Source organism: Halichoerus grypus, chromosome 11 (genome assembly GCF_964656455.1).
Source record: "Halichoerus grypus chromosome 11, mHalGry1.hap1.1, whole genome shotgun sequence".
Classification (NCBI taxonomy): domain Eukaryota; kingdom Metazoa; phylum Chordata; class Mammalia; order Carnivora; family Phocidae; genus Halichoerus; species Halichoerus grypus.
This window is the reverse complement of record NC_135722.1, coordinates 96,565,280-96,588,747: the sequence shown is the minus strand read 5'-3', so window position 1 is coordinate 96,588,747 and position 23,468 is coordinate 96,565,280. Positions and strand designations below refer to the sequence as shown.

The 23,468-nt window shown below is 56.0% G+C and overlaps 3 protein-coding genes across 9 annotated transcripts; 1 reads left to right on the top strand and 2 right to left on the bottom strand.

The window, feature by feature from the left end:
- Nucleotides 1–7,030: 7,030 nt before the first annotated feature.
- RNF26 (ring finger protein 26) lies at nucleotides 7,031–9,869 on the top strand. Its single transcript, XM_036090743.2, has one exon. It carries the CDS (start codon nucleotides 7,635–7,637, stop codon nucleotides 8,937–8,939), a length of 1,305 nt encoding a protein of 434 aa, XP_035946636.1. The 5' UTR covers nucleotides 7,031–7,634; the 3' UTR covers nucleotides 8,940–9,869.
- Nucleotides 9,870–11,531: 1,662 nt separating this feature from the next.
- C1QTNF5 (C1q and TNF related 5) lies at nucleotides 11,532–14,080 on the bottom strand. Of its 3 annotated transcripts, none has more exons than XM_036090746.2 (3): nucleotides 13,326–14,080; nucleotides 12,721–12,968; nucleotides 11,532–12,396 (listed from the first exon to the last, which is right to left on the bottom strand). In XM_036090746.2, exons 2-3 carry the CDS (start codon nucleotides 12,923–12,925, stop codon nucleotides 11,879–11,881), a joined length of 723 nt encoding a protein of 240 aa, XP_035946639.2. In that variant the 5' UTR covers nucleotides 12,926–12,968; nucleotides 13,326–14,080; the 3' UTR covers nucleotides 11,532–11,878. The 3 variants fall into 3 exon arrangements, with proteins under 3 accessions (XP_035946639.2, XP_035946637.2, XP_035946638.2); XM_036090744.2 differs by having other exon boundaries at nucleotides 13,267–14,079; XM_036090745.2 differs by lacking the exon at nucleotides 13,326–14,080 and having other exon boundaries at nucleotides 12,721–13,166.
- MFRP (membrane frizzled-related protein) lies at nucleotides 13,637–19,057 on the bottom strand. Of its 5 annotated transcripts, none has more exons than XM_036090741.2 (13): nucleotides 18,850–19,057; nucleotides 18,636–18,738; nucleotides 18,418–18,531; nucleotides 18,124–18,297; nucleotides 17,781–17,994; nucleotides 17,218–17,348; nucleotides 16,939–17,091; nucleotides 16,674–16,750; nucleotides 16,159–16,307; nucleotides 15,518–15,648; nucleotides 15,240–15,371; nucleotides 14,425–14,552; nucleotides 13,637–14,334 (listed from the first exon to the last, which is right to left on the bottom strand). In XM_036090741.2, exons 1-13 carry the CDS (start codon nucleotides 18,901–18,903, stop codon nucleotides 14,110–14,112), a joined length of 1,785 nt encoding a protein of 594 aa, XP_035946634.1. In that variant the 5' UTR covers nucleotides 18,904–19,057; the 3' UTR covers nucleotides 13,637–14,109. The 5 variants fall into 5 exon arrangements, 4 of the variants coding, with proteins under 4 accessions (XP_035946634.1, XP_035946635.1, XP_077914997.1 ...); XM_036090742.2 differs by having other exon boundaries at nucleotides 16,966–17,091; XM_078058871.1 differs by having other exon boundaries at nucleotides 17,218–17,273.
- Nucleotides 19,058–23,468: the final 4,411 nt, after the last annotated feature.

Below are 23,468 nucleotides of genomic sequence, written 5' to 3'. Positions count from 1 at the left end.
CTTCGGCTCAGATCATGATCTCAGGGTCCTGGGATCGAGTTCCGCATCAGGCTCTCTGCTCAGCGGGGAGTCTGCTTCTCCCTCCCTCCCTCTGAGCTCTCCCCCACTCCAAATAAACAAACAAACAAACAAATAAATAAATAAAAAAAATCTTTCTTAAAAAAAAAGAACTGGCATCTAAAATATACAAAGAACTTTAAAAACTCAACAGTAAGAAAATAACCCAATTTAAAAATGGGCCAAAGACCTTAACAGACACCTCATAAAAAAAAAATGAATGTATTCAGAAGATGTGGCATCTATCTATACCTATATATACACATACATACGATGGAATATTACTCATCCATCGAAAATTATGAAATCTTTCCATTTGCAGTGACATGGATGGAACTAGAATGTATTGTGTTAAGTGAAATAAGTCAGTTGGAGAAAGACAAATACTGGGTGCCTGGGTAGCTCAGTCGGTTAAGCATCTGTCTCTTGGTTTCAGCTTAGGTCATGGTCTTGGGGTCATGGGATCGGGCCCCACACCGGGCTCCGTGCTCAGCATGGAGTCTGCTTGAGATTCTCTCTCTTCCTCTCCCTTTGCCCCTTGCACTGCTCGCTCTCTCTCTCTAAATAAATAAATAAAATCTTTAAAAAAAGGAGATATACGGATAGCAAATACCCATATGACAAGATGTCAACATCATTTGTCATTGGGGAATTGCAAATTAAAACAACGAGATGCTCCTACACATCAATTTCTAATGGCTAAATTTCAGAACACCAACCACACCAAATACTGGTGAGGATTTAGAGCAATAGGAACTCTCATTCATGGCTGGTGGGAATGCAAAATGGTGCAGCCACCTTGGAAGACAGTTCGGTGGTTTCTTACAAAACTAAACTTTTTTTTTTTTTTTTACCATATGATCAAGCAATTGTTCTCCTTGGTATTTACCCAAATGAGCTGAAAACTTCTGTCCACACAAAAACGTGCACGTGGATGTTTACAGCAGCTTTATTCATCGTTGCCAAAACCTGAAGCAACCAAAATGTCCTTCAGTAGTACAATGGATAAACAAATGGGTAGGTACATCCAGAGAGTGGAATATTATTTTTTTTAAAGATTTTATTTATTTATTTGAGAGAGAGAGTGAGAGAGAGCACAAGCAGGGGGAGTGCGAGAGGGAGAAGCAGGCTCCCCGCTGAGCAGGGAACCCAATGTGGGGCTCGATCCCAGGACCCTGGGATCATGACCTGAGCCGAAGGCAGACGCTTAACCTTCTGAGCCACCCTGGCATCCCTACAGTGGAATATTATTGAGAGATAAAAAGAAATGGGCTATCAAGTCACAGAAAGACATGGAAGAACCCTGAATACATATTGTTAAGTGAAAGAAGCTAATTTGAAAAGGCTCCATACTGTAAGATTCCAATGATTTGACATTCTGGGAAAGGCAAAACTATGGAAACAGTACAAATATTAGTGATGGCCAGGAGCTGGGGTAGGGAGAGGGAGGGAAGAGATGAATAGGTGGAACAAGGGGATTTTCAGGGTAGTGAAAATATTCCATATGACACTGAATGGTAGATACATGGCATTATACATTTGTCAAAACCCATACAGTCAACACTAATGGAAATATGGACTTCAGTTAATAATAATAATAATGTGTTAAGGGAGCCTGGGAGGCTCAGTCAGTTAAGCGTCTGCCTTCGGCTCAGATCATGATCCCGGGGTCCTGGGATTGAGCCCCACGTCGGGCTCCCTGCTCAGGGGGCAGTCTGCTTCTCTCTCTGCCCCTCCCACTGCTCGTGCTCTCTCTCTCTCTCTAGACTCAAATAAATAAATAAAATTGTAAAAAAAATAATGTATTAGTATTGCCTCATTAATTGTAAACAAAGTAAAATAACCAAACAGATTTAGATTTTTTGGCTAAACTTTTGTCAATATTATTTATATGTATATACATATTTTAGAGAAGGAGAGAGAGAGGGAGGGGTGGAGGGGCGGAGGGAGTGGGAGACAGAGAATCTTTTTTTTTTTTTTTATGTTATGTTGGTCACCATACATTACATCATTAGTTTTTGATGTAGTGTTCCATGACTCATTGTTTGCATATAACACCCAGTGCTCCATGCAGAACATGCCCTCTTTAATACCCATCACCAGGCTAACCCATCCTCCCACCCCCCTCCCCTCTAGAACCCTCAGTTTGTTTCTCAGAGTCCAGGGAGACAGAGAATCTTAAGCAGGCTCCACGCCCAGCATGAAGCAGGGCTCAATCTCACCACCCTGAGATCAGATCTGAGTCAAAATCAAGAGTCGGACGCCTAACCAATGGAGCCGCCAAGGTGCCCCTCAATATTTTTAATATTACACAACAGTCCATCTCAAATATCTGCGAATAGTGCATATTCAAGAGTAATTTCATTTTCCACCCGAGACCATAATTTGCTCTTTGAGAATCTGTTGTTTTGCTTCACTCTTCAAGTTCTTTTTATATCTCATCTACGTTAAATCTACTTGTTTTAACAGCTCTTAGCCAGGATTCCCATCATGTGTCCCAGAGAGGTAGTAAGGCCAAATGTGATGTATGTCTTTCCAAGATGTTTCGTCTTTGGGCAGATCCAGAAAACACTGTCTATAATCTTTCTACTGTTCAGAGGATGCCATCATGGTCAGCACAACTGATGTGAGCTCCAGTAACAAGTTCAACCATGTACCATATGGGGCACGTGGCACAAAAATGCTTCTGGATCTTTGGTCCAAAAAATGACCTTGTTTCCCCTTTACCTTTGCTAACCATGTCAGTCCTATCATCATTGACTTGCCCTCAAAAAAAAAGTTTTTTTAATTAAGTAGGCTCCACACCCAGCATGGAGCCCAACACAGAGTTTGAACTCATGACCCTGAGATCAAGACCTGAGCTGAGATCAAGAGTCAGATGCTTAACCGACTGAGTCACCGAGGCACCCCACCCCCAACAATGTCTTAAATCGATGCCTAAAATTATGGGGTGCTTTTTTTTCATTCCTTTCCTTACGTCAAAACAGAGCTAAAACCCATTAAATACGTATGCGTGTTTCATTTAGATTCACATATATACACATTTAAAAAATCTGAATTAATATTGCAAATGTTCCTCAGCTATTGCATTACTTTCTGAGTACTTCTGGAACCATAAATTAGAACAAGAAGAAAAGCAAGAGGATTTGACTAGGTAATTAATGTATTTCTTTTCTTACCTAAGCACTTCAACTACTCAAATCCCCCCCCACATAAAAATTCAGGAGTTTTGTTTGTGCCATTTGGACACACCTCATGTTTCCAGGACATTATGAGATTCAGAAAAAGGCTTTTTTGGGCCTGAACAGGGTCATTAGCAGAGCTGATGTTTAGGGTTATGAGTTCTGCTGGGCCAACGCCAAGCCCTGGATCCTGAATGACAAAGGAAAACATTTTTTGGTATGTTGGTGATTTGTGGGGCCTTTAGCTGGTGCTGGGAGGGAACAGGGTGGTGGGGGTAGAATGAAAACAAACCTATGAATGTACCTTTTAATATAGTTTTGACTTTGGGGGGTGCCTGGGTGGCTCAGTCGTTAAGCGTCTGCCTTCGGCTCAGGTCATGATCCCAGGGTCCTGGGATGGAGCCCCGCATCAGGCTCCCTGCTCTGTAGAAAGCCTGCTTCTCCCTCTCCACTCTCCCTGCTTGTGTTCCCTCTCTCTCTGTCTCTCTGTCAAATAAATAAATCAAATCTTAAAAAAAAAAAAAAATACATATATATAGTTTTGACTTTGGGACCCTGTGAATGATTTGCATCAGTCAAAAGCAAAATTAGATCAAAAAGGAAAAAAAAATCCAACTCTAAAAACCACGGAGGTAATATAGATTATACTGAATGCTTGATGGGGAGCCAACGGGGAGGGTGATAGTACACATAATACCACAAACAAGACCTCTGAATTGGACGTTCTTTCCTGGTTTTACCCCATCTCTAAAATCCCCTTTTGTTGTCCCTGCGAGCATCTCTTACCCAGCAAAACAAAATCCCTACAGTTAACACCACCACAGAAAAGCAGAAGCCTGGGGGAAGGTGCCTGAGGGCTTTAGTTCACCCCACTCCCCAATACAACTTCTACTATAAAATTCTGCCAGGATAGAGAGTACCTCTAGGCATTCAGTTTTCTCAAGATCTGGCTGCAGATCTTCTCCATCACCACAACTCACACTAGTAAGCAATTTGAACTTCTTTCTTACTGTCAGTTGGCCTTGGCTCTTTCCACCAACATTCTCATCTTCTTTCTCCGGCCTCCGGACAGATGGTGACCCCCGTTTTGGCAACTGTGGGTTTGAAGAGGCTCTTACCTGAAACGCAGTCCTGGAGGAGAAAGAAACATGATCAAGTTAGTAGAGATGCCACTTGACTCCAAACCCAACCACCATTTCCACGGTCACCTCAAGGGGAATGGTTTATAATCGTTCAGCACGGGGAAGTACATTGGCTTTTTTCAAGGGGGTGTCATCCCAGCACTTCTTTTGCATTGTGTTCACATGGTACTTTGCAGCTTAAGAACGGAGAGCATTTTGTAGTACAGCAATTCATTTGTCACAAGAATTGTGGCCGCACATAACCTCTGTCTGCCACAGCTGTGTGACCAGCTGAGTCAAAGGTTATATAGCTCATTCAAAGTGGTGAGGGGCGTCTGGGTGGCTCAGTCGCTAAGCGTCTGCCTTCGGCTCAGTTCATGATCCCAGGGTCCTGGGATCGAACCCTGCATCGGGCTCCCTGCTCGGCGGGAAGCCTGCTTCTCCCTCCCCCACTCCCTCTGCTTGTGTTCCTTCTTTCGCTGTGTCTCTGTCAAATAAATAAAATCTTTAAAAAAAAAACAAAAACAAAAAACAAAGTGGCTTTGGTGAGTCTCAGATCACTCAGAGGGGAAGCTTTGGTCCCCAACTAATGGAAATACTGTTTTAGAGGATCCTGCCAATTCCAAGAAGGTCTTTCTTGCTGTGGAAAGCTGGCTGGTTAATTGCACACCGTGTAGGCACAGCAAGTTTGCTGAGTTTGGTTTTGGACATGTTGAGTTTATTTGTTTTTTAATTTTTTTTTAAAGAATTTTATTTGTTTATTTGACAGAGAGAAGAACACAAGCAGGGGGAGCAGCAGGCAGAGGGAGAGGGAGAAGCAGACTTCCTGCTGAGCAAGGAGCCTGACGAGGGGCTCAATCCCAGAACCCCGGGATCACGATCCAAGCCAAAGGCAGACATTTAACGGACTGGGCCACCCAGGTGCCCCTGGACATGTTGAGTCTGAAGCAGGAGTGCAATATCCAGGCGCTGTCTATGTCCAGGTAGCGGTTGCAACCTAAACTTTGCAAAAGAGATTCAGGCTGAAGGCACAGATTTGGAAATCATCATGTAGGAAGGAGAGGAAGCCATGAAAGAATACAGGAGAGGGTAATGTCCAGGGGCCCAGGGTGGAGGAAGTGGCCCATGGTATCAAGTGCTGCAGGAAGATAGACTAGGAACACAGGAGGTGTTCACTGAACAGCTAACATTTCTGAAGAGGACAGGTTACAGGTGGGGAGATCAAATATCTTGAAGGGGAGGTGGGTGTATTTGCCAAGATTTGAAATTGGGGGAAAAGGCAGAGTTGGACAATAAAAGCATCAGCAGCAATAACCACAACAGACCATGCTCTGAGCAGGAGGCTAAAACAAATCCTTATATTATTCTCCCTTGTTTAGAGAGATTAGCATTTTGTGGTTAGAGCTTAGCTTGGGTTGGGGGTAGAGACAGACTATGCTGTAAAATCAAATAACAAAATAGGAAGTTGTAGTCTGATGGCTAAAGAAAGGGAGAAGAAATCCCAAGAGGAAGAGGAAGAAGAGGAAGGGAAAACATGTGTCCCCAGAGAAAACATTAAGTTGGGGCCCGACAGGTGTGAGAGAGGCTAGTGCAAAACCAGTGGAATTTTAGAAACTGCAGTCCTTGCTCTGCACTGTGCTGTCACCCCTAGTGCGACCGACACATCTCAGTTAAGGCTTGCTGCATAACTCAGCTTCCTATCAGTGGGGCTTTGGGGGGTGAGGGACTCAGGTAGCGTTTGGGGTTGGGTGGGTGAAGGGGGACAAACACTTTTAGGAGTCCAGGCCAGGATGGAGATGGAGCGTTCAAACAAGCAGGAAATTAAAGCAATGGTGACCAGGGGAAGGATGAGACCCTCAAGTAAGTATCTTGGCATTAGTAGAGAACACCAGGTTTCCCAACAGATTTGGGATGATGTCTCAAATATATTTTGAATATTAAAGGAAAGGATTACTTATTATTGAGGAACCTAGAGCCGCCCAGGGGTAGATATCTAACTAGAATGTTTAAGTAAACAGTTTAACAGGGACTAGTGAAGGACTGTGAGCTATTTCTGGTCTGTGGCCTCCTTGTCATAAAGACAATGAGATAATCTCCTGAAGATGCGGAGAAAAGCTGATAACGCTGGAGGAAACAGTTTGGAATAGCAGCTCGGGAATCCCCTGTAACAATATGTTTCCCCTTGTGACCGGCTGGAGAGCAGGCACACCCTCTTAAACATTTTTTGTATCCCCAGTGTGTTTGCAGGAGCTCAATAAATGATCGACTAAATGAATGAATGAATGAATAGAGGAGGACGAGGCAGCGAGTCTGAGGAGGGTGTGGTAGCGGTGCAATCCCGGAGCCCAGCTCAGAGGTAGTAACCTTCAACTCTCGCCTAAAAAGTTCACGACGGTGGGGGAGGGGGGGGGCCAGGACGAAGAACAGCACCGGTATTTGGCCCCGTCCAAAATCCTGCTCCGTTTGGGGGCGGGGCTAGGAGGAAGGATTAATCCGCTTCTGGCCGTCAATTGACCAATCACCGCCTCAAGGGGGCGGGGATTTCAATCTGTCCCCGCCCTTCCCCTTGGAGAGTAAATACGTTTGGGCGCTGTTCAAACGGACCAATGAGTGCTCGATGTTTCCTCGGGTTGCTTCTCAACGATTGGCAGGAGTTCGTTGTCCCGCCCTCCTCGTCACGCTTTTTGCCCCACCCCTTCGCACACAAGATGGCGGCGCCCAGCGGAGTAGAGGCCGCGTTTGGGGTTTGCTGAGGCTGACTCCCTTTCCCACTGCCCCTTTGGACGCAAAGCGCCGCGAGCCCAGAGGACGGGGGCCGGGCGGGGACAGGGGTACCTGCGTAGCTGGACCGCGAGCCCGCGCCCAGCCTGCGCCGCCCCCCCCCGGCCCCGGCCCGAAACCATCCGTTCCCGGCCTCCTCTCGGTCCGACCCACTGCCCGGCCGTGGTTCGCCACCACCAGGCCTCCAAAGCTGAGCTCTCTCCTCCAGCCCGGGCTCACCTCCACTTTAGAGATGTTTGGCCTCTTCCCTCCCAGACAGCCCGCCTTCCAAACCGGGACTCCTGGACTGGCGCCTGGCCCCCTTTCCCTCCCCTGAGACTCCACCTCGCTCTAACCCACTTCTTCCTCAGATTCTTGGTTCTCCCTGGCTTGGAGACTGCTCACTGCCCTTCCAAATTAATCCCTGACGTCCCCAAATATTATCAGCCTTGACACCCCCCCCCCCTCAGCCTAGAGTCAGACTTCCTTTTGGATTAACCTCCACAGCCCTATCATGGAGGCTGTGTACATGGTAGTGAATGGGGTGGGCCTTGTGCTGGACCTGCTGACCTTGGTGTTGGACCTCAACTTCCTGCTGGTGTCCTCCCTCCTGGCTTCCCTGGCCTGGCTCCTGGCCTTCATCTACAACCTGCCACACACGGTACTGACGAGTCTTTTGCACTTGGGCCGCGGAGTCCTGCTTTCATTGCTGGCCTTGATCGAAGCCTTGGTCCGGTTCACCTTTGGGGGCCTGCAGGCCTTGTGTACCTTGCTGTACTCCTGCTGCTCTGGCCTGGAGAGCTTAAAGCTCCTGGGGCACCTGGCCTCTCACGGGGCACTGAGGGGCCGGGAGCTACTGCACCGCGGTGTCCTCAATGTGGTCTCCAGCGGCCATGCTTTGCTGCGCCAGGCCTGTGACATCTGTGCCATCGCCATGAGCCTGGTGGCCTACGTGATCAATAGCCTGGTCAACATCTGCCTCATCGGCACTCAGAACCTTTTTTCCCTGATGCTGGCCCTGTGGGACGCAGTGATGGGGCCACTGTGGAGGCTGACGGACGTTGTAGCTGCCTTCCTAGCCCACATTTCCAGCAGTGCCGTGGCCATGGCCATCCTCCTCTGGACCCCCTGCCAGCTAGCACTGGAGCTCCTGGCGTCAGCTGCCCGCCTCCTGGCCAGCTTCGTGCTTGTCAACGTCACCGGCCTGGTGCTGCTGGCTTGCGTGCTGGCAGTGATGGTGACTGTCCTGCACCCGGACCTCACCCTGAGACTGGCCACCCGGGCGCTCAGTCAGCTCTGTGCCTGGCCGTCCTACCACCGGCTCCGAGAGGATGTCGTGCGGCTGTCTCGCCTGGCCCTGGACTTGGAGGCCTGGCGCCGGGTCTGGAGCCGCAGCCTGCAGCTGGCCAGCTGGCCGAACCGGGGAGGGGCTCCTGGGGCCCCTCAGGGCGGCCCGAGGAGGGTGCCTTCAGCCAGGACCTGGCGACAGGACAGTCTTCCCGAAGCAGGGCCCAGATCGGAGGCAGAAGAGGAGGAAGAGGTCAGGACGGCCAGAGCAACACCTGCCCGCGGCCGGGAGAGGCTCAATGAGGAGGAGTCTGTAGCTGGGCAAGACCCCTGGAAGTTGCTCAAGGAGCAAGAGGAGCGGAAGAAGTGTGTCATCTGCCAGGACCAGAGCAAGACGGTGCTGCTTCTGCCCTGTCGGCACCTCTGCCTGTGCCAGGCTTGCACCGAAATCCTCATGCGCCACCCCGTCCACCACCGCAACTGCCCGCTCTGCCGCCGCGGCATTCTGCAGACCCTCAACGTCTACCTCTGAAGACTCCTTGCCCGCCTGCCCACCCTTCCGTGCTCCGTGAGGCCACCTGCGCTAGGACAGCTTTAACACCTGACCTCTTGGTTCCTGGCCTGAAGCCCCTCCCGCCCCCATGGCCGTCACGCCGAGCCTCCAAGCCGTACGTCCGGGACGCTGAGACAGGATAACTCTGGAAGACTGTGAGCTGGGTGGGGCAGGGTAACAGCTCTTCCTTACCCAGTGCGTCCCTGTGTGATGCCAGAGGTGGTGAGTGTGTCACTATGCAAGGCCCTGAGACTGCTGTGGACTCCCCTCCAGCTTGCCAGGGCCCATCCAGATGCCGACCTCTGGGGCTCCCCCTCTCCTGGTTTTTCTGTTGGGGACTTGCAGGTCCTCTCCCTGGCCCCTCCCCGTTTCCTCCCCAGCTTCTGCAGCCACAACACATCACTGTCGTTTGGATGTTTTGGTAACTCAAGGGCCTTGGAACGAACTTGAACCTTTGCTTTCAGCCAGAGCACCTGTGCACTGGTAGGCCTTGGGGATAGTATCTCTCAGGTGCCCTTTGAGTTACCACTTCTGCCTGTCTTGATCTTCTGAGGCTTCCTCCCAACCTGATCCAACAGCTAGGATCAAGAGTTTACCCCTTGGGGGGTGGGTGTCTGCACCTGGCTTCGGGACCATATTACCCTCTGGCACCCCAGCTCCACTGGGAGCCTCAGGAGGGATAACCAGATTTCTACTCCTACCCCTTTCACTCCCCACATCACAGAGAACAGTGGCATTTCCCTTCTGTTTGTCTCTCCCTGGCACTGGGGAGGGCAGACTGTGCACATTTCACTAGGGTCCAAATACAGAAGGGGCCAGCCTAGGAGTATGCAGCTCCCTGATGGGTCTGTCTGGCCCGGATGGGTCTGCCGGCCCAGTTTCTGGTGAATAAATTTCTGTTGACAGCTCTGACAGCCTCGGTGTGCGTCCTTACAGGGGTGAGCAGTTGGTCAGGGTAACTGATGCTGCAGCAGGGTCCTTCAGTCCTGCTGGAGCTACTGTGGTCTGTGGGGGGGCCTGGTGGGGGAGGAGATAAGATAGGATGTGAGGACTGTGCCTTGGGGACAGCCCGTGCCAGGTGTGGCTGGATTAGCTTTCGCCCCGTCCAATTTGTGCCCTCATACACCTGGCTTTTGGAAAGCCCTCCCTATCTTTCCTACTTTTGTCAGAATGAAGCCCTAGTAGAGAGGAGTGTGAACGTCCTCATCCCTTGAGTCAGCTTCCCAGCTTCTCAGTGCTGCCCTTCCCAAGAGGGAATTTGGGGTTCTTGCTGCCCGGAGTCCAAGCTACCGTCTGATCCCTGGAGGAGCCTGGTGCTTGTCTTTGTGTCGCTTGGGCTGGAGTGGGGCCGTGAGGCCTCCTGGCGGAGAGCTGGGAGCTGAAGCCCAAGACCCAATCCCAGTCCCCACCCTCATATCTGCCCTCATAGGCCCAGCAAGAGGGAGGGGGGACGCTCCCACATAATTGTATGTTAAATCTAGGAGCATAATGCCAGGGGCAGCCTTCTGGAAGCTGTGGGGCGGTTGGGGGTGGGGGGGGGGAGGAAGGGTAGGTCAGAAAGAAACTGAGAAGAGGCCCCTCACATTCTCTGGGGTTGAGAGGCTGAACTGATTGTGGGTCTGGCAAGCCCTGGTTTGTTAGTCATTGGGGTGGGGGTGGGGCTGGGGCTGGCTTCTGAAGGTCAGAGGAGGGGAACCTTGAAGGGGCTTTGTGGCTAGCCTCAGACTTAGTGGCGCGGCCCACCCAGGCTATGCCCAGCACGGTGGGGGGAGTTCACCACATCCATCTTGGAGTTGGGAGGCCTGGGGAGGGCTTTTCTCCCCTCCCCCAACCCTAGAGAGGGAGCTGAGCAAGGGGAAGCTTGGCTCCTTCCAGTCTCTGTTTAATGTGAGGATAAACATTTTATGAGAGAGGATAAACTTCCTGAGCTGGGAGCAAAGGAACCCCTTTTCCTGCACCCCCATCTGGAATTACATTAGCCGACCTCAATACCGGTCCTCCCCCTAACTACCCTAGCAGTCGCGAGCTCAAGCTGTCCAGGATCTTTGCTGCATTCTGGAGTCGGGACGCCCCCTTGTGGTCAGCTCAGAAACGACTTATCTCTAGCCACCCCGGAACACACCACTTCCCTGGCGTGGGGGACAGAGAAACAGCTTTCCAGTCACCTAGAGACTGGACAAGCAGCCAGAGCAGTCACAGATGCAAACCCGGGGACCCTTACTGTTGATCAGGGTAGGGGTGTGTGTGGTGAAGGTAGCCCCCGCCCAGTTCATATGACATCTTTGAGTCAGAAAAAGGTGGCCAGAGCCCCATGCCAGAAGGGCACCCTCCTCAGCCAAGCGCTCCTGTCCACATCCAACACAACTCAGGGGACAGCTCTACGGAGCGGCTTCTCATTCCCCGGGGCCTGCTTCCTCGATCTGCTGCCCCAGGGCTCATCCAGCCCAAGAGCCCTTCCTTCTGCCTGAGCACCACCCTGCCCATCTTCCCCATCGTTCCCTCTCCCCTCCCCCACCCACACCATCAGGGCATCCCCACCACTAAAGAAGAAAGGCTGAACTGAGCCAGTAGGACGTTTTTTTTTTTTTTTTTAATTGAATAATCTCTGAGAACAGGGCCCAGGAATAGGAGGGACAAGGGAGGACCCAGAGAAGCAGAACACCAGGAAGAGGGCACCCCACCTCTGGGATCCTGGGCCACAGCAACTGGGGGACCCACACCTGCCAGCACAGAGCGCTCCTTTGGTTTTGGGCAGAAATCCAGCCACTGCCCCTCACTACCAGCCCTGATCTCAGACAGCCTCTGTCCCCATTCTCTGCCAGCAGCAGGACTGGAGTCGTTCACAACATCCCAAGGGGGGGCCAGCCCTCCCGGACGATGTGGCTGTCAGCGTCACACCGCTCACTTTCCAGTGGGCATCAAGCAAAGACAGGGGAGTTGTGCCAGTCCGAGTACACCAGAAATCCCGAGAAGGTGCTGTCCGTCTTGATGCTGGCATAGATGCCAATGTAATCGCCCACGCCCACCTGCACCCACACCTGGTCCTCTGGCTCCAGCCTCACCATGGCGCCCCCGGAGAGCGAGGCTGGTTTGGGCCACCCCCCAAAAAACTGGAAGAAAGAGGCGATGGACTCGCCATTCTTGACCAGATCGAACTGCAGGCTAGCCCGGTAGACGGTGGCGTGGACCGCGAAGTAGTAGACCCCGGGCACCTGGCAGGTGAACTTGCCGGTGGTGGCGTCGTAATGTCCCTGCTCGTTCACCAGCACGCGGTCGAAGGGTAGGGGCGCGTCGGACGGCGGAGGCACTCGGCTCTCGGAGCGCTTGGCGCTGAAGGCGGAGCGCGGAGGCACCGAGCACTCGCCCGCAGGCCCGGTGGCTCCCACGGGTCCCGTCTCTCCTCGCGGCCCGGGCTCCCCCCGGGGCCCCGGCAGCCCTGCGGGGGTGCGGGGCGCGGTTAGGGCCAGAGTGGCGGCGGCGGCGGCGGCCGGGGGCGCCGCTCAGCACCCTCCCCACCCTGTCTGGGGCTCCCGGCCGCCGCTTCCTGGGCGAGGGCCGCCCTGCCGCTCGCCGCCCCCCCCCCCGGGCCCCGCCGCCCGCAGGAGACGGTCCCCGGAGCCGCGGCCGCCCCGCGCTGCGTCACCCTCCCAGCGCCCCGCTCCCGGAGCCCGGCGGCGCCCCCTGGCGGGACCCCGAGCCCCGGCCCTCGGCCCGGCCGGCGCGGACGGCCCCGTGGACGGCGACCCCGCAGCCTTCTTACCCGGACTCCCGCCCTCGCCTTTCTCTCCCGGAACCCCGGGCGCGCCGTCGCGGCCGTCGCGGCCGGGCAGGCCCTGGCTGCCGTGGTGGCCCGGCGTGCCGGGAAGGCCGGGGTGCCCCGGGCACAGGCTGGGGATCTTGTTGTCGTCCAGCGGGGGCGAGCCGGCCGCCAGGCCCAGGAGCAGCAGGGCGACGAGCGGTCTCATGGCGCTGGCACTGGGGCTCCGGCCGCCGGGGTCCTCTCGCAGTCTGCGGGCCAGGCGGGACGGGAGTCGGGACCCAGAATCTCAGCACCGGCCTCGGTCCCCGCCCCGGCGCGGCCGGGTGGTTCCCCACCCCACTGCCACGGGCCTGAGACTGAGCGGCTGCGGGGGGGGGGGGGACAAAGGGGGGACGCCCCCAGAGCCAGGGACCCGGTGGGCGCCGGGGAGTGGCGGGGGACAGGAGAGGCTGGCCGCTCCCCCCACCCCACCCAGTGCCCCGCCCGCTCCAACTTTCCCCCAGTCCCTCCCGCTCCCACCTCCCTCCCACGCTCCGCCACACTTACCCCCTCCCGTCTCCCGGGGCCTCCGTGGGGCGCTCGCTACTCCAGACCCTCCAGCTGACCTCTGCCCCGCCCCTGCGCGTCTCCCCTGCCAGGCGTCCCCTGCCCTCGGCGTCCCCCTGGTTCGGGTGCACTCCCTGCCGGCTCTGGTCTGCTCCTCCCAGACTCCAAGAGGAAACCAGTTGTTCAGGGGCCAAGAGCTCCCGGCCGGGAAATAGCAGGGAAATAACTCGTGGTGTCGCCCGGCCGCGGGCCAAGGTTTGGGGGAGAAAGGAGGGGGAGGGAGTCTTAGCTGGGCACAGGGAGGCAGAGCTGTGCGAGACAGACACTCGGGGCACCCACTGCTCCAAGGAGCCGGGAAGGAGAGATGGTGCCGTCACACAGACCAAGGACAAGACTAGTCCAAGGGAAATAGAAGCTGAGAACGGAGGGGGAGAGTTCTAGAGGCAGTTGGGCAACTGGATCCCCAGGACTCAGAACAGCGCCTGCCACATTACTAGGCACTCAATACATTTTTGTTGAATAAGTGAAAGAGTCAGAAGGCAGGTGGTGGAGAACCTGAAAAAGTAGGTCTCCCCAGAGGGGAAGGCAGGAGATTGGAAATTGGGGTCAGAGGCTTGGGTGGGAAGCAGTCCTCAGGGGCAATGGCACTGTGTGGAGTTGGGGCAAGTAAAGGGACAGGGAAGCTTCCATTAGCCCTGCCGAGGACTTCTCTTTCCTTCTCTGGGAGGCTCCAGACAGGATGGGCAGAGTCCCATGCTGGTCCTCCTTCCTTTGTCCCCTGCCTGCCCGCCCTGATCGGCAAAGGAGGATGGGCAGGCAGAGGGGCAGGGGCCTGCCTCAGGGTCAGGGCTGGGCACAAGCCTCCAGGCCAGCCGCCTCAGGTAGCCTGTTGCAGTTGAAAGGCCAGGGGGTACCCAGTAGAGCCAGGCCAGACTGGCACTGGTGCTCAGCCTCCTGGCAGACAGAGCGGCAGGGGGGAAGGACACTGCCTATGGGGGTGCAGTGGGGCACAAGCAGCCCGCAGAGGAGCCTCCGGAAACTCTGGTAGCAGGGCAGACTTGTCAGGCTCTGTGGAAGGACGAGATCAGCCCTCAGGCACCCCATTCCCGAGGCTCCCTCCCCTTGCTGTGGGTCCCTCCTAATCTCTGCCTAGAGCACCTTGTAACCTCTGAGGATCTCCATCACCTCCTCCTGGGTGGCTATGCCCACCCAGACGTTTGGGAAGGCCGTGGTGTTGTAGCTCAGACCGATGCACATCTCCACCTGGACGGGCTCACAAGCCAGCTCTGTAAGGGGAGAATTACTGGGGGGGTACACGGGCTGGTGACCTGGGGCAAGTCACCCAACTGCTCTCTCTGGGTCATTTGGGGGTTGTTGTGGGAGTCAAAGGAGATAACATGGGGAGATGCTTTGCACACATCACAGGTGCCCATTATCCCCAAGAGCCTGCCCAAACATCCTTCACCAGCCCTCGGCATGATGCAGGTGTCTCTCTGATCTCGGGGGCATGGGGCACTGACATTAGCAGGGCCCGCTGGGCATCTGGAAGGAAAGCCCCTGCTCTCACTCTCATCGTCATCTTCTTTTTTTTTTTTTAAGTAGGCTCCACACCCAACGTGGGGCTTGAACTCACGACCCCAAGATCAAGAGTCGCATGCTCTACGGACTGAGCCAGCCGGGCGCCCCTCACCTTCCTCTCCGAGGTGGGCTGTGTAGAGGGGCTCTCTGTGTGACAAGGCTGGGCTGGTTCTTGAAGCCCCAACCATCAACTCCCAGATTCCCACTTGCCTTGGGGGTGACGTTAAGTACCATTGTCACCACCGGGTGAGAACCCCTCCTGGACTCTGCGGAGTCCCCCCATCGGGGAGGACAGGGGTGAGCTGTTATGAAGTGTGCCAGTGGGGTTTCTATGAATGGGCCCCAGCCTGCTCCAGCCTCCCTCCCCCCCCAGTGCTGTGGGGCGGGCTTCTCACCTGGGGGTGGGAGCAAGGGGCTGCTGCAGCTGTCATCACCGCTGTCCAGGCAGCGACTCCACGTGTCACACGTCCACTGCACGCTCTTACACCCTCCGTCACGGCAGGAGAACTCTCCGGGCCCACAGGGATCTGTAGGCATAGGGGGCATGGCGGTGCCCTGGGGCAGGCCTGTGCCCCCACACTGCCTTTGCGGTGCCCTGAGCGGGGGCCAGAGCCCTTCCTCGTCCTCCTGGAGGCGCCTCCACAGCCACACCCGCTCACCCAGGGCCACCTACTCTCTGTGGCATTGAGGGCCCGGTAGGTGGCAGAGAAGCCCCCGGTGCTGATGCCACGGTCTGTCCTAAAGAGCACCACCAGCTGCTGGTGCGAGGAGATGAGGCGAGGGGGTGGCTCTGCTCCACAGAACCTGCCGGAGGCAGAGAGCAGACCTGGGCAGGGGGCCCTTGGCCTCCCCCCACCCCCGCCCGGGGGTGTTCCCGCAGGCCTCCCTCTGAGCTGGTGCTCTGGGCCGTGCCAGAGGGGGTGGGACACATGGCCGCTGACTCATGGCACTTAGGGCCTGGGAGGAAGACACACATATTCAGTAGGCAAAGAATTAAGCAAACTGCTTGAACTTGAGCCAGTCGGAGATGGGAAACACCAGTGAGGGTTTGAGGGGAAGTAGGAGTGGGCCCCACGGGGCAGGAGAACCAGGCAGGGAGGGTACAGGGAAATGGCCTTCTGCACAGGGGCAATGCCGAACAAAGGCTTTGGGCTGAGGAAGGACAAGCCTCTTCCTAGGGTGACGGTGAAGAGACCCCTGGCTTAGAGCAGAAGGAACTGGAAGCCAGGGAGAGGGCAGGGTGAATCTGCGGGAGGCCTTGACCGTCAGACCGCGGAGGATGGAGTTTCTCCGGGGCTCCTGCTCGGCGGCTACCTGCCCAGGAGGCCAAGGGCCCCTGCGTCGCTGGTCTCATACACCGCCACATAGTCCAGCCTGCACTCGTCCTGAGCTTCCAGGCTGAAGTTGTGGAACCGCAGTTCTAGGCCGTGTCCTGCAGGCACCGAGATGTGCCAGGTGCAGAGCTGGGGGAGGGCACGGGTGGAGTCGGTCAGGGTTCCTTCTCCTGTCCCGCTCTGCGCATCCAGGCAGGGCTCCAGAAGGGCTTTCTCCCTGCTGCAGGCCGGGCAGGGCGTGGGTGGGGGCGGCCCCCCGAGCTGTCCGCATCGGTGGTGGGAGGGCCTTTGAACTTGTCTGCTCTCAGAGAGAAGTTTACCCAGCACGGGAACGTCGGGTAAGCGCTCAATGCTGTTCCCTCGCTGCCTGTTGGAGCTCTGACCTTCCCAAGAACCAGGCGGCATCTCCCACGCGGTTCCCGGTCACACTAACCCGGGTGTGCGGGTGTGTGTCCGCACGTGCCCCACTGCCCTCCCCGTGGCGCCCCGGCTTACCTGGCGGTGAGGGTACCTCTGCGGGTCGCTGGGGGCAGAGAAAGTGCCCTGGAGCCCAGTCAGATTCCCCCCGCACCCTGCAGAGAGGAGGAGGGGCCCAGGAGTTTGCCAGGGTCTGCGCCTTCGGCCCGGACTGCAGGGGAGAGTTTGGGCCAGGCCCATGAGGAAGCGAGTTCTGGGCCAGGAGAATATCCGGGCAGGTCTGGGGCTGGGCCAGAGCTGGGGAGCCCTGGCCGGACCCGGGTCGGGAGCCCGAGGACAGTACCCGCGCTGTGCCCGGCGGGGCCCGCACCCAGGAACTTGGCACTGCAGCTGGTCTCGTCGCTGCCGTCAGCACAGTCAGGAAAGCCATCGCACACCGAGTCAGGCAGCAGGCAGACGAGCTGGTCGCAGGGGAACTCGGCGTGAGCACAGCTCCCTGGGGAGGGGCGACGGGATTCAGAGCCGCCCGGAGGCTCCACCCCTTTCTCGGGGGCGGGGTGTCTGGAGGGGAAGGAAGTGGACGCTTGGGAGGCAGCCAGAGGCGGGGTGGGAAGACACTCACCGTTCCCGGGGGTCACAGCCTGGTACCAGGCGTGGAAACCAAATCCTTGCACGCTGCTGTCAGAGACGAATGCCACCCGGAGGCGGCTGGCGTTGGTGTTGAGTGTGGGGGGAGGCGCCCTCCCACACACTCTGCAAGGGGCCAGGTTGGGGGTGATGGAGGCTCAGAGCTCAGGGCCAGCCGGAGCGGAGGCTGCCCGGGCCCTGCGGTCCTCTTGCCTCAAGCCCTGACCTGGGGAGGATGGGGTCAAAAAGGGTCCTTTCATTTCCCAGGGAGCTCTGACTTTCCTGACCGGCACGTCTGTCCGTCCGTCCGTCCGTCCGACCAACCATCCGTCCTTGTGGGCATTTCTTCTTGGGCAACAGAGGTGGGAGCTCCATCTGACAGAGAGGGGCGGTGACCTTCCCAAGGTCACACAGCAGGCTGGTGGCAGAGCTGGGCCCCTGAGGTCAGGTTTCTCAGTTTCTTCACAGTCCAGCCTTTCCCACTGCCGCTCCCCGGTTCTGTCCTCTAGACAGTGGTGCAGGGCAGAGGTGAGATCTCCTGGGGGCAGGGGGACCCACCTGAGGAGGGGGCCTTCAGGCTCAGGGGAAATTTCCAAGCGATCGAAAAGACAGGAGGCCACGCTCTCCATGCTGAGCGCTTCGATCTTGAGCTGTATTGCATGGTCTGCGGCCACCTGGATGTGCCACACGCAGTGGGCATTGGGTGGGTAAGGGTCTGGGTAGTTGGGGCTGCTGAAGAAGCCCCTTGGGCCAGGAAGGAGGCCCCCACAGGCTGCAGAGATGAAGGTTAGAGTTCCGAGGTCAAAAGGAGAGAGACCCTTTTATTTCCAAGGCTCCCCTTCCTGCCCCCCCTGCCGCCATCTTGGGCTCTTCTCCAGGAAGATCTGCCCTGGGTACTCACTGGGCTGGGGTGAGGGGCTCATGCCTGCCTCCTCCAGCTGTCCTTTTGGGTTCCCAGATGCCGGAGAGGTGGTGGTGGTGGAGGGGGTGGTGGGGGTGGTGGTCCCGCTGGGGGTCAGGCCTTGGGCAGGCAGTGGCTGATAGGAGGCCCCAGACAGGGGTGTAGCCGGCAACTCTGGAGGGGGAGAAGATGGGGGAGTGGGATTCAGAGGAGTCGGTTCCCCAGAGGTGATGGATACAATGGCTCATGGTATGTCATTCAGAAGCCCTTCTCCCAAGCGGGCCCGGTGCTCACGGGCTAGAATGATGGCCGCCAGAAGCCCGAGCAGCAGGACCAACACGCCGGCCAGCAGGAGGACGCACAGCCAGGAGAAGCGGCAGTCGGGACGCAGCCCTCGGGGGCGCCGACCTGCAGGTGGGCGGGCGGGCTGGTGAGAGCTCTGTTCTCGCTCGGGGGCCTCTCTGTCCCCCCGACCCCGGCCCCCAACGCGGGCCACTCCCTGAGACGGTTACCGTGCCAGGGAGCTGGGATGCTGTGGCCGGCGTCCTCCCGAGAAGCCACTGGAGGGCACGGTGACCCCGATTCAGGCTCAAAGGCAGGATTGCAGAACTCAGTCTGAAAGGGAAAGACTGGGGGGCTGAGGGCCAGCGGCCATGCTGTCTGGCTTGCATGTGCCCCGGGCACGGCCGGCTCTAGGCAGGGAGAGCGGTCCTCTGTGACCCTTACCTTGCTCAGTTCTGTCGCCTCCACGCACAGGATGGTATCTGAGCGTTCCTTCATGGCTGGAGGCTCTGCATGGCTTTCTGGGAGTCCTTGTGGTCGCCCAAGACCTCCAAGGGCCCACTCTCTGATCCCAAACTGCCTATCAAAGGGGTAGCCTCTGTCCCCTTTGAGAAGGGGTTGCCAGACTAGACCGACTCTCAGACTGCCCTTGGCCGACTGGTCCAGGCTACTGGCTGCTCCCTGTGCTGGGGAAGGAGGCAGCCAGAAGGAATTCGCAAAGGCATGAAATGGTCCCTTAATCCAACTCAGCTGAGGATGCTAAGGTCAAGGGCTTGGCTCAGGGCAGCAGTCCTTAAAGGCACAGGCCATGGTTGAGAACACCCCGCAGAGGAAACTAGGCACTCGTGGGGTGGGTGTGTGTGTGACCAGGGGAGCTGGACACCCCCTTTCCGCACCTCACCCCAAGTACTGAGTGAGTCCCCGAGGGGGGCTGGGAGGGAAGGAGGACCATGGCAGGCATGTCCAAGGCCTTGGAAGCTGGGCGTGAGGGTTTGGCAGCTTTAGGCCTAGGAGCCCTTGAGGGGTCTGGACAAAAGCAGCTGTTCTCCCATCTGGGGCCTGGGGCGTTAGCCAAGCCCGGGTCTTTGCGAGGCCCCTGTGAGAGCACCTGTGTGGCCAGGACCCGGAGCTGAGCCAGTCCAGGAAGCACATGGTACGTACGCGCTGCTTCTGTCTCCGCTGATGTGACTAGGGGAGCGGGAGGGGCGGGCTGTCTCTGCCCGGGGCCTGCCGGCCTGCGGAGGAAGAGCAGAGCAGAAGGAGGAAGAGGGGCCGAGTCCTTGGACAGGGTCGGCCTGGGCAGGCCCTCCACTGGGCTGCGGAGCCTGGCAGTTGGTATCATCTGCCGCAGGATAGAAAACCCACACTCTGCAAACTAGACCACTTCATGCCTCTTCCTCCGTGACGACAGTCTCTTGGAAAAACCCGGCCTGGCCCAGCTGTCCTCAGGGAGAAAGCAAAGGGCTTGTTAACCTGTCTTGTCTTAGCCATGCTCGGGCCACGTCGAGCAGGGCAGGACAAGGGAGGCAGCATCATCTTCGTGGCCACCATTTGCAGAACATTACGTAATAGGCCCTGGGCAAGAGGCCTTCCGTGTCGTTTCCCTCCCTGGGTCACGCTACGAGGGAGCATAACCATCTCACAAATGACAGCGCCGAGGCTTCCCCAGGGTCACACAGCTGGTGCGATACAGAGCCAAGAGTGGAATCTAGGGCTAGGGAAATCCGAAGTGTGTGCTTGGCAGGACACACCTCTTTCACCCTCCACTGGGGCCGAGGCCTGTTGGCAAGAGCGGGGGACAAAGTGAGGAACCCAGAGGGGAGAGAAGAAACAAAGGAGATCAATTCTGGGGTCCTCACGCAGCTGTCCTCATACTCAGGGGAGACCCTTCACCCCCTGGTTCTTCTCCATTCATCCCCTGGGGAGGCCTGGGCTGCTTGTGTATGGGGGGCAAGACTTTTTCCCCAGACCCTTGGATGGGGACTGCTTTTAGAGGGTTTGAGAGGTCAAAAGTATTTCCATAATGACACTAAAACATTATTTGCCTTTTCATTTGTGAGCACAGAGCAGTTTTCCAGAGGCTGTGCTGGAAGCTTCTCTCTGGCTTTGCTGTTGTCCGTGGCCATCCTCTGGGCAAGGGGAACTAGGGCGCTCCAGCCGTGTCTAGCTCTCTTGGGCTTCGGCGTGGCTCCCTGTAACTCCCCCATGCTGACCCCACACAGCCTTTTCTCTCCTTGACTCTCTGGCTCTTCTGTCACCAGGAAGGGCGAGGCCAGCCTGAGCTTGGCTAGAACATTCTGGGACTCCCGGCTCCTTAGGTTTCTCTCCTGCTAGTTCTCTAGCTCAAACTTCCACTCCAGCCCAACCAGCCTCTTCACTGGCCCTGGAACATGCTGTGTCCTTCCTGCTAAAGACAAGTGCCCAGGCTTGTCCTCTCATCGAGAATGCCTTCTTTTTCCTTGTTCCCAGGGCCGGCGCAGGAGGTGTGCATTAGGGTCTAACTCTTCTTCCCCACCCAAATCTGTCAGTCGTCCTCCTCCTCCTATCTTTGGTTCACTGCCACCCCTAGCCTTGACCCTCATCCCCTGGTTTCTGGATGTCCCCTAGTCTCTAGGAGCCTGGAAGACTGCAGCTCCTTTCCAGACCACCTTCCGTGATCTCTAAGAGGCAGGCCAAGCTAATATCAGGCAATCAGAAATGCTCATCCCTTGGATTGGATCGTCCCTTCTGTGGCTCTACTTCACTAATTCTGGTTTGGGCAGCACTATACTTTGCATTCCTGAGCCTTCATCATATGTTGCTCGGAGGAGAAAAGAAGGCACAAGCGTCCTGAGAGGCTAGGGGAACCAAACGTTGGCTGAGCATCACCCCCTAAGCGACTGTGAATGTTGATGGCGCAGTCCTGCAAATGTGGGGGTGTTTGTGGGACATGGACATTTGCATACCTAGTGTGTTCCCAACACAGCTCTGAGTAGGTATTGTTATGCCCAGATTACAGAGGGAGAAACTGAAGCTCGGGGCTATTAAGTAATTGGCTTGGACTGTAAAGGCTGGTCTCTTTCTGCTGCCTCCCGCTCAGGTGCTCGTTTCGGCCTCTAGAGCAATGAAGGACAGGGGCCCTCAGAGGTGCTCGGCCCAGACCCTGCCGGGTCCAGGTCTGTGAAAGATCGTGCTGGTTTTGCTCTTGGGTGTGTGTGGATGGATGGAGTCAGGGAGTTTCCTTGCTACCCTGCTGTTCAGCTCAGTTCCTAACAGACACAAGGTTGGAAAATTTGTTGCAGAAAACCCTGCAAAAAGCTGTCAATTATTCACCCAAAAGGCGAAGTACTCAGAGTACTCAGATGGAAAGAGAACTGTCCTGCCTCTGCCATTGACAAACCAGTGGACTTGAGCCAGCCTTCCCTAACGCTTGTGTCCTCACTGGCCAAATGAGAATGTGGGCAAGGTGACCTCTATGGTCCTGACTCTAAAGCTCTGCAGAAAGGAACAGGTATTTTCTGAGCACTGGTCGTTAAAAAAGAATTTAGAGTAACTCTCAAAAACAGACCAGAGGCATGAAAGGCCCCCTGACTTGGGACTTTGAGGCATGTATTTAGAGAAATGACTTAGGAGGAAGACACTTGAGCTGAGAACTTCAAGGTCCAATCTCCTTAACGCAGATGAGGCACAAGGCCCAGAAAGAGGGACGGTCTTGCTCAAGGTCACACAAGAGAAGTTGCAGGGGGAGAGCCGCCCTTCCTCCCCAGGGGGAGGCCTGCTGGAATGCAAGCAAAGAATGGGGGCAGAAATCCCAGTTGCTAGGAGGCAAAGCTGATGGATAAAGAAACACAGGGACAGATTGTGTTTGGGATCTGTGTAGCGCTGGGACCTGTTGCCATGGGAATGAGAAAGCGCCACAGGTTAAGTACAGAAGGGAGAGCTGGGAGCAAGGGTGGAGCGGGCAGAGCCCCTGCCCGGGGCATTACCTGTAGTCCTCTGCTCCCCTGTGGAAAACAACACAAACCACCTCTGTGTCCACATCCAGTGAAAAACTAGTCAAGGGAGAGGTGTGGCGAGTTACACTGGTTTGGGACTCACCCGTCCACTTTGCTAGAAGCCTGTTTCCATTTTGAAGACCATCCTGTTGACCTGTGGTTTGGGGGGGAAATCATCTGCATTGAAAATCTTGCCCTGGGTCAGGCTGCTTCCAGGGCAGGCCAGGGAGAAATCCTAGGGTTTGAGTCACTGTTTTCCCCACTTCTGGGAAATGCCCAGAAGCAATGCTCCCACCACTGTCTCATCCCGTGATGTGAGTTCGACAGCAAGCACTGCTGTCTCAGCAAAGATGGAATAGACAGGCCTTGATTTTCCAGTGTCTGGAGCAGGGAGGCAGCTAGGAAAAGTCCCGACAGAATACTCTAAGTTCAACTGGAGGAGGCTTCAGCTTCCAGAGTTCTAGAATCAGTGGCAGAGGGACGCCTGGGTGGCTCAGTTGGTTAAGCGTCTGCCTTCGGCTCAGGTCATGATCCCAGGGTCCTGGGATCAAATCCCGCATCAGGCTCCCTGCTCTGCCGGAAGCCTGCTTCAGCCTCTCCCTCTGCCGCTCCCCCCTGCTCATGCTCTCACTCACTAGCTGTCTCAGATGAACAAACTAAAAAATATTTAAATAAATAAAATCAGTGGCAGAAAGGGGAAGTCTGAACAGTACTAAGGGCTAGAAGATAAAACCAAAGGAGACAAGTCCCCGAGTGCCGCAGAGGCAATCTCTTTAAAGGGTTAAGTTTGTTTAAACCTTGAGAAAAGCACTTTGGAGAACAAGACCTTTAACATCAAAGCGGCTCTTTCTAGGTATTCATAGGGCAAGTTGAAGTCTCCCGTTTATCAAGGGCCAAGTCTTGATTCCATGTCCTGGTCCAGCCCCTCTGCTCCGAGAGCAAACCTGGTTATGGCCAGTCTCTGCTGGAGCTTGTCCTAGGTCTGTACGGGCACCCAAGTGTCACGGGAACCACGAGTCCACGTAAAGAAGCGTCTGCGGGCTACGCATTTCTTACGGGTGAAGACGGTGTTGGGCTTACGTGGGAGAC